The following is a 16,614-nucleotide window of genomic DNA, read 5'->3' as shown; positions in this document are numbered from 1 at the left end:
ATACTTTGTGTCAGGGAGGCATACCATGGTGGAGCATGGGAGTTCCCCTGCATCCAACTGTGGGTTTTAATGCAATCCCAGATTCACTAAGGTTTGCCCAGATGTATAAGGTAGAGAAATATCTTTAATTCTCCTTGTTACGTTCTTTATCTATGTGTGATGCGTTCCACATCACGCATGGTTAAAAGGAAAATGTCCTTAAGGATTGTTTTTGTGCAGGAAGGTATTCCTTCCTGCACAAAAACAATCCTGCTCGTAACCCAGTCAACCTTGCAGCAAGGCAAAAAGAGTACCTACAGTGGTGCTAGGCAGCCTCAAGTGCACAAGAGCAAGGAGGGAGCAGAAGTGTGCTATATCTTAATAGATATGGTGCATTTCTGCTCTCTCCGGTTTACGCGTATTACAAGCTCTTACAGCTTTTCACTTCAGCCTCTTTCGTTCTTGAGGACATTCATCAGATGCTCATTCTTGTTGTAAGCAATTCAAAGCCTGATTATGATGACACCCTACATACTAGGTGTCCGTCATAGCAGCTGCACATTTTGCTGTAACTTTAAAATGAATCCGCCTTGGAATCGAAACAATTATTGCACTGAGTGTTCTTAGACCTGCCGTGTTTAGTGTTTAAGAAAAGGGGCACTCCATTTCCCCAATGCCTTAAGTTCTACTTCATGTTAAGGATTTCCCAAATATTCATTTCTAGTATTACTTGTATTGCATTAACTGGCATTTTCTAGGTCTGTGATGACAAGGTCTTTGGTGCAGTGATAATTACAGGGAGTGGATCGTTGACAACAGTCTACACATTAGACACTTCTTACACTCCCCTAGATTTGACACACCAAGAGATCCAAAGCAAGCGTTTAGCAAACCATGCTCGCCAAGCCTTGAATGGCGTCTGTCTGAGCCCACTAGACACAGAGAGCAGACTCAGGATTGCAGAGCTAAAGAAGAATCAAGATTATGATATAGAATTAGAGGGTTAAGTAAAAGAAACACTAAGGCACTAGAAAGAGTGGGAAACAAGAGGGGAGGGGTTGAAAACAACAATGAAGAAGAAGAAAAGCTGGCATGAAAAAGGACCTGTGAGAGGAGATGAAGAGTGGAAAGAATGGAGTAGTGGAAGAATGAAGCGTGAGGTGGAACCAAGAAGAGGCAGCCTTGGAATTCAGTTACCCCAGCATTCAGCAGAGCTTGCAGTGAGCTCGCAAGAAATAGTTTGAGCCCTGCGCTTATTCTTTTTTTTTCATAAATTAAGGACTGGTTAGCTTATTCATTGTGTTTCCTTCAACGGCATAAGTAAATCAAGATGTGGGATATGAATGATAGTGCAACTCAGGCTACTTTTAGCTAACCCTGGGCGTAGTTCGCGTAGTAGCGCTACGCAAACTTTATGTAGCACTACGCGAGCTGCGTAGTAGCATGTTCGCACTGTGCAAGATGCGTTTTCATTGATTGCACAGTGCGGACAAGCATCCGGCACTGTGCAAGCATTGAAAACAGCATTTTGCACAGTGCGAGCTGTAGTTTTCTGCTGCTCGAGTAGATTATTACTCGAGCGGCAGCTTTCTCAACGCGAACAGGTAGTTTCTCATTGAGAGCGGTCGCGAGCATGCGCAACCACTCACAATGAAAAACCTGACCTCGCGTTGAGAATCTCGCCGGGATGTCATTTTGCTTGCTCGCAGTCGCGAACAAGACGTTCAGGACCGCGAACAAGCAAAAAATGACCGCTGCACTACGCTACGCTGCACTACGCATGTTCGCACTGTGCTACGTGCAGCTCGCGTAGTGCGAAGTTGCGAAAACTTCGCAAACTCCACGAGCGTAGCGTAGTGCTTCGCCCAGGGTTACTTTTAGCTAGAAGTAGCTTTGCAGATGCTGATGAGAGCCCATAGGCGGGTCTGTTTCACACTGTATTAGACAGCTTGTGAAAATGAGTATTTGCCGAACCCTGGATAAGCACTGAAATGGCACTACACTCCTATGAGGAAATATGGGACCCAACAGTGGGCTGTGGTGCCTGAGAGACCATTGTTTCCTCAGATACTCTCCTGGTGTGAGCAATGCTTGCTTAGGGTAGTGAGGCTAGGTCTACAGCTTAAAATTATTTGCATTCTGAAATGCAGTATACAAAGTGGGCCCACCCGTGCTTCTATATGGCTTAATTATCTGGAATATTAAGTAATCAGAACCACTCTCCCAGGCTGTCCTCACGGAGGAAAAGATATAGGATTGAAGAAAGATGATAATATTGTTGTTTCCTCTTTTTGTTGTTGGTGCTAAAAATGCAATACCGACCTAGAAAAACAAGAAGCCAGACCACCACAAACTCAGTGCCTTTGGAATCAACGTAAACATTCAGAGAGCTTAGGAATCGAGTGGTTCCTGGGGAGCTTATAGTACCTTAGATTTTGGAGTTGGGGACACAAGTCAAGAGTCTGTTTTTACTAGGAATGATTGGAGACAGGGGAAAACAAACAAATTCTAGGCCCCAGCCCAAGCAGAATATTATGGACCTTCACAGTGTTCAGCAGTGGCCAAAAGAAGACAGGGTGGTCGTGACTTAACTTGAATGTGTCCAGCCCATGTGGTCCATGGTGTATCCTTAGTGCATGATAAGGCCATGCTGTTCATTTTCAAACAAACGGTTCACTCAGCCTTCAATTAAATGAATACAACTATCTTTCCCTGCAAAGTAAACAGAGTTTCTATTTTTTTCAATGAAAATGTTGATTAACATCTGCTAGAGGATAAGATAGATAAACTAACGATACGTGCAGGAGAGATGGAATCTGTAATGAAAACTGTGCAGGGAAGAGTTCAGGATAATCGAAAGGAGATAGAGACTTTATATTCTCAAGATAGGCAAATGGATGACAGGATAGAAAGGCTTGAAAATATGCAAAGGCGTAATAATCTAAAAATTCTTAAGCTTCCAGAAGGAAAAGAAGGGACAGACATAAAGACTTTTGTAGTGCAGCTACTGAAGAAAGAGCTAGCACTAGAAGAAGAGGAGGAAAGTTTGGCCCGTGATATACAACGGATACACCGAGATCCTTTTAGGTTGAATCCTGACCGGGCTAAGCCAAGGAAAATTTTGATTAATTTTGCGACCTACTCATTAAAAGAAAAAATTCTGTCACTGGCTTTAAAAAAAAAATCTATTGTAATAGATGGAGTACCAGTTGACATTAGGTCAGATCTGTCACCGGCCACAGCAAATAGGCAATGGGAGATGGGAAAGCGATTGACACCACTAAGGGAGATTGGAGCCACGGCTCAATTAAAATTTCCCGCCTTTCTAAAAGTTATGTGGCACAACAAAATGTATAATTTCCGTACTGTGGACGAGGTTGATGCTTTCTTGGACGTTATTCACGATGTAAAGAAATAGGAATATCGGCCATAACAATTTAACAATTTGTAAAAATAAGAGATACCACCACTTAGACATCCACAGGCCTAGGTCTAGGCCATGGGAATAATGGTTGGGTTTTCCAGGGTGGGAAGTGAGTGTAGGGGATGGGGTGGGATAGGGGTAAGGGAGAAAATTATAAAAAATATTCCTCATGAGCAGTCTTGCTGTGATTTAAACAGGAAGAAAAGATGGGCAACACATGGCAAGCACGATGAGTATGATGAGGGGGCCAGAGATAAGGAATTAAGGTTCCTCACATGGAACGTTAATGGGCTCCGAGTCAAATCTAGAAGACAGCTGATTCTGAAATACTTAGAAGACTCATCCGCACAGATCATCATCTTGCAAGAAACACATTTAACACAAAAGGAAAGTAAAGAGATATTTTCCACTCAAAAATGGATTGCAAGCGCTTTTTTTACATCCCAAGATCTGGTTACGAAGGGGGTGGGTATTTTGATAAGAAAAGGATCTGACATAGTAGTCGAAAAAAGTGTAGTAGACAGTAGAGGAAGATGGGTGATTTGTAGTTTGAGACTTTCGAGTGAAGTGTTGACAGTGGTGGGCTACTATGGTCCGAATATAGATGATCCCACAGTTTTAGAGAAAGTTGAATTGGAGTTATTAGATTTTCCGGGTAAGGTAATTATGGCAGGGGATTTTAACACAGTATTGGATGGGAAGATGGATAGAGCGGGTAATAATAGAGCAATAATGAACACTAAAATGACTGCCAAAGTTAAGTCAATGACGGGGCAACTTGGTCTTTGTGATATTTGGAGATGTAAATTTCCACAACTGTTAGGATTTACTTTTCATAACAAAAAATATAAACACAAATCACGGATAGATTTTTTTTTGGTTGATAATAGATTGAAAGGGAGAGTTACAGGGGTAGATCATGTAGGGGCGCATCTATCAGACCACTCTGGAGTGAGTTTAAATCTGAGTTTGGAAGGAGAAGAAGCTACTTCAGTTTGGAGATTAGATCGGACAATTTTAGGTGACCCAGAAATCCTAGAGATTCTCAAAGAAGAGATACAAGTTTTTTTAGAAGTAAATGTAGGCTCAGCTAAGGATGATATAGTGTGGGAAACGTGTAAGGCGTTTATGAGAGGTAGAATGGGAGTTCAGGGTGCGAAAAGGCGAAGACTGTATTATAGTCAGGTTTCAAAGTTAGAAAAAGAGATTCGAGAGTGCGAATTGAATCGGACTTCCCAGGATGCGACTACCTTAGATGGCCCTTGGGAGAGAAAGTTTTTGGACTTAAAGGTTCAGCTCACTGCGTTACTTGCACAGAGAGTTAAAGAGAGATGGGAAGCCAGTCAGCTGGCACATTTTTCATATGGAGAGGGATGTGGCAAGTTATTAGCTTGGAAAGCCAAGAAAGATGTTGTACGGAATCATATTAAAGAGATCAAGAAACCAGGCATAGATCACACTATAACAGAAAATAAATTGATTGTTAAAGCATTTCAGGAATATTTCACGAATGTTTATGCAGAAGATCTTTGTCCGGATAGGGTTGAGATGGAGACCTGGTTATCTTTAATAAAACCACTGTCAGATGGGGACATGTTAGGGCTTAATAAGGAAATTACTCAAGAGGAGCTGATGAAAGTTATCAAGGACAGCAAAAGGGGAAAAGCCCCTGGACCGGATGGTCTACCCGCAGAAGTCTACAAAGCTTTTGATAATACGTTGGTCCCCACTCTTTGTCACTTATATAATAAAATATTTAGGGGGGAAGAGAAAATCCCAAGTTCTTGGAATGAGGCAAACATTGTTTTAATACTCAAACCAGGGAAATCTCCAAAAAATATGGATGCGTACAGGCCGATTTCGCTTTTAAATTGCGACTACAAATTTTTCACAAAAATTTTGGCTGACAGGCTTAGTAAAATCATCCATAAATTGATACATGAAGATCAAAGAGGTTTTGTTAAAAAGAGGTATTTAAAAGACCTTACCCACTCTCTGATAGGCATGATAGATTTAGCTTCTAAGTATGATTATCCCTTGGCAGTGATAGCATTAGATGCTGCCAAGGCTTTTGATCGTGTTAATTTTGTTTATTTAAAAACTCTTTTGCAACACCTTAATTTAGGAGATAGATTTACACAATCTATTTTTTCACTATATTGTGCTCCGACTTCACGTGTACTTATAAATGGCACTCTTACATCCGCTATTAGGGTAATGCGGGGCACCCGGCAAGGATGCCCCTTATCACCTTTACTTTTCAATATATATATAGAACCCTTAGCCTGTAAAATCAGGGCTTCAGAAGCGATACCCCCTTTTGCTGTGATGAACTGGTCAAGGAAATTAGGTTTATATGCGGACGACATTATTGTTTATTCTACTAGTTTAGTTAGCTCGTTGGAAAATCTAGTAAAGATAACAAAGGATTTTGGTAGGATTTCTGGTTACCAGCTAAACCAAGAAAAGACCGAAATAATGACCTGGAATCTTAACACAAGAGGAGTAAAAACTACAGCAGAAATGAGATATCTTGGAGTTAGGATCACACAGAAGATTGAGGACTTGGCTAAAACTAATCTGGACAGAGTAAAAAAAGAGGTTGGTGATATGCTAAAGGGCTGGATGAATATACCTTTGTCAATATATGGGAGATGTAATCTTGTAAAGATGGTGATTATACCAAAAATTACTTTTTTGTTTGAAGCTATTCCGCTGTGTTTTAAAAAGGAATGGTTGGTTAAAATACAAAGTATGATAACTTCATTTATTTGGGCATCAAAAACCTCTCGAATTTCATGGAGGAAAATACGAAGAAGTATAAATAAAGGAGGATTGGCGGCTCCTGATTTACAAATATATGCATGGGCTTTTTGTTTGAAAAATTGCAGGATGTTGTTGGGTTCTCTTGTTCACTCTCAGATCGGCGAACTTTTTAAAATAATGCTGAAGATATCAGGTTATCATGAGTTTGGTTATTTATATAAGTTTGGAGACCCTAAGTTTTTCAAAAAAGTGAAACTCAAGACTCTGAAAGATTTGGCCGAGACTTGGTATAAAATAAGAAAAACAACTAAGATCACTTATCTCAGTTATATGGCTCCGATATGGGAATCGCCGGGAGCTCCGACCTGGACAAAAGATGCGTTAGCTTTAAATTTGACAAAGGAGCCAGCTCTACAAAGATGGAGAGATTTATTTCAGGATGGAAAATTGATTCCCTGGAGTTTATGTCAACAAAACTGGGGCCCAGTCTTTTCAAAATACAAGTACTTGCAGATTCAAAGTTGGGCAAACCATGCAGGATCAGGGATTGGACAGGAAAACGATTTTGAATTAAAACTGGAGTTAACGGCTTTTAAGAAGGAAGTTGCTTGCTGGTATTGGCGAATATTGGAAATGGAGGATGGGATATTTGATCTACCTGAGACCCTGTGGAAGAATAGTTTGCCAAGGATTGCTACAGAAGACCAATGGCAAGTAACTATGAACATGCTATATAGAATTGTTAAACCTGCCAATCTAAGGCGAAATGTTTTATTTACTATCCACAGGGCATACTGGTCCCCGTACAGGCTTTCTAAATTTAAAGAAGGAGGATTGGTGGAATGTCCAAAATGTAAGGCCCCAAATGTCGATGATTTACACATGTTCGTATCATGCCCGAATATCAAACAATTTTGGATTGACGTGAGTAACTCCCTCTCCAAATCATTGAGCCAACCCATTGAGGTAAGCCCTGAATTAATTATTTCTGGGAGATACGATTTACAAAACAGAGTTTTGGGTAACAATGTTAGACTTATTTTTTATGCTATGTTATTAGCACGTCGTGAGATATGTAAACTATGGGTTTCACCACTCAGTCCTACCTTATTGGACTGGGTATTAGCTATGAGATACATAGCAAAGTTAGATATGTTAGATTGTTCTAAAAGAAATAGAGGTTTTTGGATACCCTTCCTGCAAAATTTTGGTTAATGTTATAGTTATGTTAAAAATCCAATGATTAAGCCCGAGCCTGTCTCGCTGGAATTTGGATTCGATAACGAGGAATAGAGATGGTGGAAGACACACATCTTGGGTCAGGTGGTCAAGGAGGAGTCTCGAGAGGGGATCAGACTCAAAAATATGTGTTGTCTACGCCCCATTACTCTAGACCAGCCTAAGAGACAACAACAGCCCAGAGGTTGGAAAGGATTAAGAATATGGGCGGCAAGACGGCAAATGAGGATTAAAAAGAAAAAAAAAAAAAAAAAAGAAAATGTTGATTAACAAGTCATAGACTGGAGATCAGGCCTATCCAGCAATTAAGTAGAATCTAAAGAACCTCAGGTCCCAAGGATGATAACAAACTACATTTGAAAAATCCTGCACATTTCACATTTGTGTGTTTTGAAATCAGTTAGAGAGTCATTTAAAGTCTGGCGGGCAACCAGCTGGCGTGCCAGGTCAGTGGAGGCAAAGGCATTAAGACTCCTGATGGAAGACTGCCAACCAGACATAAAGATCCCCGCTTTTCGGGTATGGATGTCATGCCTTCAGTGCAACGAGCGCGTTAGTGTTCCCATGGAATGGACTGATCCTTTGCCGAGTGCAAATGTGCCTGTTCGCTAAATTATTTTGTTCTGCTAAAACAAACTCCCTAAGTGGGAGTTTGGCAGAACAAGATAACAATGGCGAAAATGCAGGGAAATTTTTCCCTGCTTGGGAGGGCCAATATTTGTGCTCTCTACCTAGGGCACCCATATCAGGTATGAAAATCTAGTGAATGTCTTGCACTGGACAGGACGTCAGACCAGAGAATTCACCAGGCACAGCCTGTTAGGTCTACCCCCCCCCCTGAAACCCTTCAATTCTCATACCTGCAAGTGGGCAGGGGAACCCCAAGTTTGGCAGACAGACTTCTACTGTTAGGCCATCTGCCAAACTTTAAAGGCCTCCATCAGTAACAAATAGACAGGGCACTTGGAGAAAAAATTAAAACAGCTCATGAGTAGTATTTGCTGATTAAAATCGTAAATTGTACCAGGGTGCAATTTTGCGATTTATCAGCAACGAAGTTGATGCACCCCTGAGACCATAGTTCTGTGAAATTTCTAAAATATCTGCTACTTGTGAAGTCTATGAGGAAGGCTGGCGGGTGGTATTAATGGTTCGTGAGTGGAAGGAAGCAGATGATGATAGGCCACAAGTCACTTTTTTGGTCCCGGACACCTTTAAAAACCTGTGACTAGACAGACCCGCAATTTTCACAATGGACTGGTGGGATTAATGGGGAACAACTGAACCTGGAGCATCTTTACTAAGATGAGACAATCTTAGATAGAGAATAGAGAGACATGCACGGAAGAATTTTGGGGCATATTATCAAGGGATTTATCTCCGCTTTTTTGGCTTTAAAAGCAAAGAAAACGGAGATAAAGTTATCTCCCTATTACCTAGCTGTCGCTAACACCAGTTAGCGACAGCTAGTAGGAGATAGCGACCATCTTGGGCCCTGCTTTGCATGTCAGAGATATTTATCACTAATGACATGCAGCAAAGTGGGCGTGCCAAGATGTTAGCGACTGGAAACAGTCGCTAACATCGCTATCTCCTATTACCAACTTTTGGAGATATTCGCGCTAAGCGCGAATATCTCCAAAAGCTAACACCTGCCCTGAGCAGTTCTTAGCCATGTTATCCAATAGGAGGTGGATAACATGGCTAAGAGCATTAGCTCGGTAATGCATTAATATCGCTGACTTTACAGCGATATTCATGCATTTCTGCCGATTTTTATCGCTAAGGGGATAAACCTTGATAATAGCAAGGCTCCTAAGCGATAAAAATCGCCGCAACATGGCGATAAAATTATTGCCGCTAAGCCAACATAGCGATAATTATCGCTAGTTGTTGGTAATATGCCCCTTTGTCTCTAACCACGCAATGAGTTTCGATTGACCTAGGTGTTACATTGGACGGGGAGTAGGGACCAGTACACAAAAGCCAACAGAGAGAAAACATCGCTCAAGTCCATCTTTTCAGCTTTGATTAGGAAGAATCGGTGATAAACCGCACTTATCCCCTCAAACATGGCTGCATGGAAGACCTGGATTGTGAGATCACCGAAGCAACCTGGGAGGCCATAAGGGCTGTGGCTTTCAAATCCTTGACATGCATTCAGCACAAAGAAAATTCATACAAAATCCTTACCAGATCACTACAGCTCATTTTAAGGCCATAAATGGTAGGCCGGCCCTGTGCTGGGGGGGATTGTGGGAAAAGAGGGGATTTGATTTCTCCTGACTGCCCAACTCACATTAGCGCAGCTCCGGAAAGAAGACATGACTACTCCATTACATCTATGGTGGACCAAGATTTGGTCCATCTATGCAAATGAGATATTGACCACCCTAATGCAAGACACAATGTACAAATTTGAAAAAATATGGTCCCTGTTCCAAATTTATATGAGAACAGGCAAACGGTACAGTGGAGACCCTACATGTAGACCATCCGCCCTCCAACATTCCCGACTGGACAACATGTCCTCGAAATGTGACTCTGGCCTTTTCCAATACTCCAGACTGATGTCACCCTATACGCCCACCCTCTATCACTATATTGACCCCCCCCCCCCCACCAAGGCTCTCTTCATTTTTCCCCACTCCGTTTTGCCACAACGAGATGTAATTTGCCTTGGGAAGATATCAAACTGTGAATGGCAGTATTATTTTTTATTTCATGTGCAGCGCTTATTGTATATATCTACAGTGTATGCCACTATCCGTGGAAATAAATACAACTTTGAATAAAAAAAATGGTGACTGCCTAGGTTGTGCCTGCATGGAAATTATTGGGGTGTAGTCACTGCTACAAATGCAGTAGCATTCTCCGAAGGACTCTCACCAGGGTATCACAGCCTGTAAAAAACACGTTTCACTATACTCCCCACGTCCCCTGGTACTGGTATTGCAGCTTGTGCACGAGACCTAGATGCAGTCAATAACCAGTCCAAAAAAGAATTGGAGGAAGAGTAAATCAGCTTGCAACACACACAGTCCAGCCACAGTAGCAGACAGGCACAAGCCTTGGCAGTCTATTCCACACCATTGTGGTCATATAGGTTCACCAGGAATCCTAAGACCTGAAACTACCTTCTGGCCCCAAGGTCCTCCTGACTCAGAGTTGCTAGGAACCAACAGCAGAGACAGCCCAGATGAAGAAAAATGTCCAGGGTGTCATACTCTTGTTCTAGGTCTAGTCTAGCATCAGCATGTCCTGGTTGTAACCACCTTGGTGTTCCTTCACAGTAGAGAGCCATGACAGCAATTACAATATTAGACCCTGCCGAGTTAGAATGTCACCATTTTCCAGAGCATTATTACCAGGGAAGAGGCTTTCATAGGCTATCATGCCCACCATTATCAGGCCTGTCCCAGAAATGTCTCAGTTCTTCCCAGAATATCTGGTCACGAATGAAGATAGAAAAATCACCTGCATAGTATCATTAGCTTCAACCGTGACTCAGGCTGCAAGTATTTAGTTAAGAAAACATAGCTCTCAACCATTTGGAGGACCCTGAAGGGCGAAAGCACGACCGGCTCCACTAGTGTAAGCTTCAGCCAGCAGTGCCATCTCAGTACTCAAGGGCTTCTAAAATGCGATCTTTTTCCAGCTGTGCCTCATCAGTCATAATCGGTGCTGGATTGTAGAACCAAAAGCAGCTCTGGCAAAAACAATTGAACCAGACCTTCTCCTTATGAAATTCTTGAACGAAATATCAGAGTAATATTATTATTTTTAGTTGATATTTTGTATTCCCTCTTTCATTCATTGTATCACTTTCTTATTGTATTTATCTTTATATATACCTGTTTGCAAAACTAATAAAAAGTTTGAACAAAAAAAACAGACCTTCTCCATTCGTCTCCATGCAATATCTCTCTTTCCATCCATCCTGTCTCTCTCTTCTCTCTCTGATCACTTTCTCTCTACCTTTCCCTTCCCATCCCTTCCCTCTCTCTATTTCTCTCTTTCTCTGGAACCATCTGTTTGCCTGCAGTATTTAGCCTCAGGACGCTTAGGAAAACTTTGAAAACTGGCCACCGAGTGCTCCAACCCACCAGGGATGTGCCCAGTGGAATAAAAGGCCTGTCTGGCTCTGCTTTTAATGAACCGCAGCAGTGTGACCTTCCTCCAACAGTTCCTGTTCAGTACTATGGGACCCTAACATGTGACTATCCACCAAGAATCATATATTTCTTTAGGATGCCAGACAGCAGCTGCTTCTTCAAGTAGTGTCTTTTCTGAGGAGAAAGACTATCAGTGAAAGCTTCTTCCTCTAATATTTTCTAACTCCATTAGTATCCCAGGTAGAGTCCATTTCACTGTGAAGTACTTTCTGAATTGATATAGAATCTGAGCAATCGGACCTTCCTTCTGCAGTGACTTCTCTGGGCTGTAGAAAATCAGCATTATGAACTTCTTCCAGCAGCGCCTTGTCAGTTGATAAATGACCTCATCAGTGTGACTTTCCTCCACCATTGCCTTTTCATGCTATAGTACCCCATTAGTGTGATCTCCCTGTAGTAGAACCCACTTTGTGCTATAAGACCACAGCAGTATAAAATCCCTCCAGTGTTGTCCTCTTGATGCAATAGGACACTAGCAGTGTAACCTCCCATCAGTTGTGTCTTCTCCATGCTATAGAACCCCAGCAGTGTGAAGTCCCTCCAATTCCCTCTTCATTGTACTTTAAGATCCCAGCAGTGTGAACTCCATCCTCTCCATTGGTGTCTTGATGGTACTATAGATGCCAGCAGCGTGAGCTCTCTCCAGAGTGTCTTCTTGGTGCTTTCGGACCCCAGCAGTGTGAGTTCCTGCTAGCGATGCTCTCTCTGTGCATAGGATCTCAGCAGCATGTTGTCCCTCCACCAGTGTCTTCTTGGTGCTGTAGCACCCCAGCAGGGTGCCCCCACCCACCAATGTTGTCCTTTTGCAGCTATAGGATCCCATCAATGAGGGCTCCCTTCAGCAGTGTCTCCTCTGTGCTTTAGACGCTAGTGATACAACCACCCTCCAATGGTGCCTTTTAGTGTACAGGTGCCCATTAGTCTGACCATTCTCCTGTGGTGCTTTCTCAGTTTGTAGGACCGCAGAGGACTGACCTCCCTTTAGCGATGCCTTCTCAGTGCTCAGGCAATAGCAGTGTGACCTCCATCCAGTGGTGCTTTCTCTGTGCTGTAGAACCACAGCACCACCCTTCCCCTGAAAATGTTAATACTTAGATCAACTAGACTCCTAGCCTGCTCTCTTCCATCAGTCTTCTCAGTGGTTTAGCTCTCTAACCAAAGTATATACTTACATACTGTCTCGATATTGCACAACCTTTCTGACTTTTTCACTCTTCTCATTCAATTCTATACAATGTCTTGTGTCTGTAGGGATTTGAATGCTGCAGCAATAAAGCCACTGGCAATTTGTATTGGGCCAGTATTTACTCCTACAGGCTAACCCTGTCCCCCCGCAAGAAGTTAGTGTCTCCCATGCCCATATTTGCAACCTCAAACCTTTTCTCTGGGTCTTGAGTCTAGTGAAACATTATTGTGAGGAAAAAGAATCCTTAGAGGATGATATGAAGCAGGATGAGCTCCACGCAGCTATGAAAAGAGGACAAAACAACAAAGCAGCTGGACCAGATGGTCTCCCCTATGAGTTCTACATAAAATTAAAAGATCTTCTGTGTCCAGTGTTAATAGATTTATTTACAGAGGTTTAGAAGGAAAAAGCAGCTCTACAAAAATCTTGGGAAGAAGTAGTTGTTTCCTTAATTTTAAAACCAGGGAAAGACCAGAAAACTTGTGATGCATACAGGCCAATTTCCCTTTTAATTTACGACTATAAACTTTATTCTACCATTCTTGCTGCGAGGTTGGGCAAAGAGAACGGGAAGTTGGTATCTGTAGATCAGAAGGGGTTTATAAAAGGAAGACAAATGCATCAGTTAGGTTATAAACTCATTGGCTCAATAGATTTGGCGGTAGAACATAAGGTCATGTTAGCTATCATCACGCTAGATGCAACCAAAGCCTTCAACAGGGTGAATTAGCAATTTCTATATTTTATGTTGAGCCGTTATAATCTGGGTAATACAATTTGTAGGGCTATTCAGGGGATATATAGGCCCCCTGCTGCAAGGATTTTGGTGAATGACAATTTAACCCCCAGTTTCAAGATTACTGGGTTATCAAAGCAACGTTTTGAATGTTAATGTAAAAAACATGTTTCAAAAAATGCATTCCAACTGACATCTCAATTTCTTAGAAATCAAATAAAGGTTATGGTACTTGATAATGACGCCTGCCTGAGTGATGTACCTTTTATGTATGTATTACATTGCTTAATATATATTTTTTACTATTCCTTGATGAACAACAAACGTTAAAATATTGCTGACACTAAAGACTAACTGCCCTTTTTAACCTACAGGACCTTCCAAGACATTTATCACATTACCATGATGACGTCTGCTGCAGCTACCACACCGGCTGATGCCATATTTCCTACGCTGGCGTCTCAGGAATTCTGGAGGTCCCAAGCATGTGGCTACTCCGCGTCCATCTCCGGCCACATCAGTCATCGAGCCAACAACTTTAAAAGGCACCCAAAGAGGCGGAAACTCATAAGGCCATCACCACCCCCACCGCCCAACACACCATGTCCTATTGATCTGATTGATTTGTCAGACATCCCCCCTCGGAGGTCTTTCGTAGAACTGATGTTCAATGGTTGTGTTCTGTTTGGGATCGAGTTTAGCTACGCCATGGAGACGGCCTATGTCACTCCAGTACTGCTGCAGATGGGGCTTCCTGACCAGCTGTATGGGATGGTGTGGTTCATCAGCCCAATTCTAGGTAATGAACATGTAATTCTATAAGCTATTTTCTATTTTACACACTCCACAATTATGGTGCGGTTCTGCACCTGTGCCTAATGCAACACAAAGTCAATCATTCAATATCTGACAGGAAGAAAGTATGTGCAATTCAGCACAGAATGCTGCCTGTCAGAACCCTCTGTAATTATCCATATCATCCTTAGAATTTGACCTGACAGTATGGTCGGCATACTATTAATATGTAAATAGATACATTTAGTTTTTATGTTTTAAACCGGTACTCATTTTTGTATTTTTTTTGTAAGTTTTTTTATACAGTAAGATTTCCAGCGGGTGTTGTAGTGCCATACTGTGAAGTTAGCAACAATGGTGAAAAGGGGTCATTCAAATGCGTTAGTGTAAAGAAATATTGCTAAATGTAGAGAACAGATTTAAATCCGCCATTAGCGTTCACTTCCTACCCTTGACATCCGCATAGTGTACACTATTTAAGATGGCATTAGTAAGGGTGATAGGATAGGAGATTATAGCGGACCCTGTGAACCCTTTTCCGAAAGTCCTCTGTGAGCATGTTTCAGGCTCCACAAACAGAGCTCAGTGATATTTCCCCAATATCTAATACTTTTTTGGGTAACAAAGCATACTGCATGTTGAAAGCCATATTATGAATCCAGCTGTTAGAAAAGTATAACTGGACTTCACATCACATACATTCAATATTATGAGAAGTTAAATATCTGGAAAAGCATGTGTAGTGTACAAGGTGTATGCCATATTGTCGACTAGAAGATGCACAGGCCATGGAAACGCTTCCAAAACATTCAGTTAGAGAATACTGTTCCAGATGGATGGAACCTGTTGGTGTGCTCATTTTCATCAAGGCACTTGCCAGGCTCAAGTGGTTCTGCATTTATCAAGTTGCCTTATGCTGAAGTTTTGTTTGGCGCCATGAAGCTGAAATGTAGGTGCCTTTTGTTGTTAATTTGCAGAGGTACACCATCTGTTGGGAAATCCTTGGATAAAAACCTGCAGAGGACAGTACAACGTGTAGACCAATGTTTTCTTAAGACAAGTTCTAATGAAAATGTTCTCACACTTTTCCGACCTTTTACATGCAAGACTGAGCCTGGCAGCAGGTGCAAATATCTATGCAGCATTGACCTGCAGATAGTTGTATATTTCCCGTTTTCACAGTCAGGAAAAGGACCAGGCTGCTAACCAAAATCGGACATGATAGAAAGGTTCAAACCAACCCCACACAGCAGACACCCATTGGCTGGTGAGGAGCTATCAGCTGTTGGGGTTGCTGAATGCCAAGACTGTGTAATCTTGATTTCTCCTCATACCTCTTTCACCCATCACCAGACACTCCCTGTCCACTTCTCTCCTTCTTTCAGGTTCTTTTCATTCCTGCTTTCTTTCTTTTTCACTGCTTTTCGAATGTTCTCTTCCTCCCCTTTTCCCCTTTTGTGTTTTTCTCTCTCTTGCTCAGAGCCAAAGCCTGATGATGAAAAATAAATGGCGGTCTCCCAAAAGCAAGTGCTTGTGGACCCCACCTGCAACCATCGGCTTAAATTATGCACTTGATGCACTGGATTTGCAAAACTTGAGGGGGCTCCCCTGCAAGGTACGGACTCATTATGGAGCTCTCCGGGCAGAGTACTGTGCTGAGGGGGGTTTCTTGGACCTTGGCCCCCTCGCACTGTGGGAGCTGCAGGCCTGTGTTACACCACTGACTTGTTGGATCACAGCAGACCATCTTGCTCTGAAAGCAGCTTCGTATAGTCTGCAGCCTACCTTGGAATCGCTCGAGAGGCAGAATCACCAGTCTGGCCCTGGTCAGGAAGCACACATTACCCACCTTGGCACATGTTCTGCATAGCATACGCATGTTAATAGCTCAGAACACATATGCGTTGTAGGTACTCTTTTATGATTAATCCTGTTCTAGGAGGAAACCCCAGTAACTGGCAAGTGGTGGCAGTCACACTGGTAAATACTACATATACAACCTTCATATGTAAATAAGTACATTTTATGTGTTTATATTATGTGTTGTTAATGGATACATGCCAAGATAGATAGATAGATAGATAGATAGATAGATAGATAGATAGATAGATAGATAGATAGATAGATAGATAGATAGATTACCCTTATACTAGTGGCGTTCCATACAGAAAAGCATTTTTTGTTTGCCGATAACTTTGGTGCCGTTTGATGAATCTTGATGAATACGCGCGTGTCCAATACGCAAGTGTTTTTAATCGAAAGGCCGAACAGACCATATCGATTTGGTTGCTGCGCAAAAACTACAAGGTACGCA

At 42.1% G+C, this 16,614-nt stretch overlaps 1 protein-coding gene across 1 annotated transcript in view; it reads left to right on the top strand.

Annotated features, from left to right (window-relative positions):
* Positions 1-16,614, top strand: part of SLC45A1 (solute carrier family 45 member 1) — a 217,707-nt gene that overhangs the window by 51,244 nt on the left and 149,849 nt on the right. The window contains exon 2 of the mRNA XM_078641000.1: positions 13,880-14,304. Within this exon, the coding sequence (XP_078497126.1) occupies positions 13,908-14,304 (397 nt within the window). The 5' untranslated portion in view covers positions 13,880-13,907. The remainder of the gene's footprint in view (positions 1-13,879; positions 14,305-16,614) is intronic.

This window comes from Lissotriton helveticus, chromosome 5_1, assembly GCF_964261635.1.
Source record: "Lissotriton helveticus chromosome 5_1, aLisHel1.1, whole genome shotgun sequence".
NCBI classification, from domain to species: Eukaryota; Metazoa; Chordata; class Amphibia; order Caudata; family Salamandridae; genus Lissotriton; species Lissotriton helveticus.
This window is presented reverse-complemented; position numbering and strand designations above follow the sequence as displayed.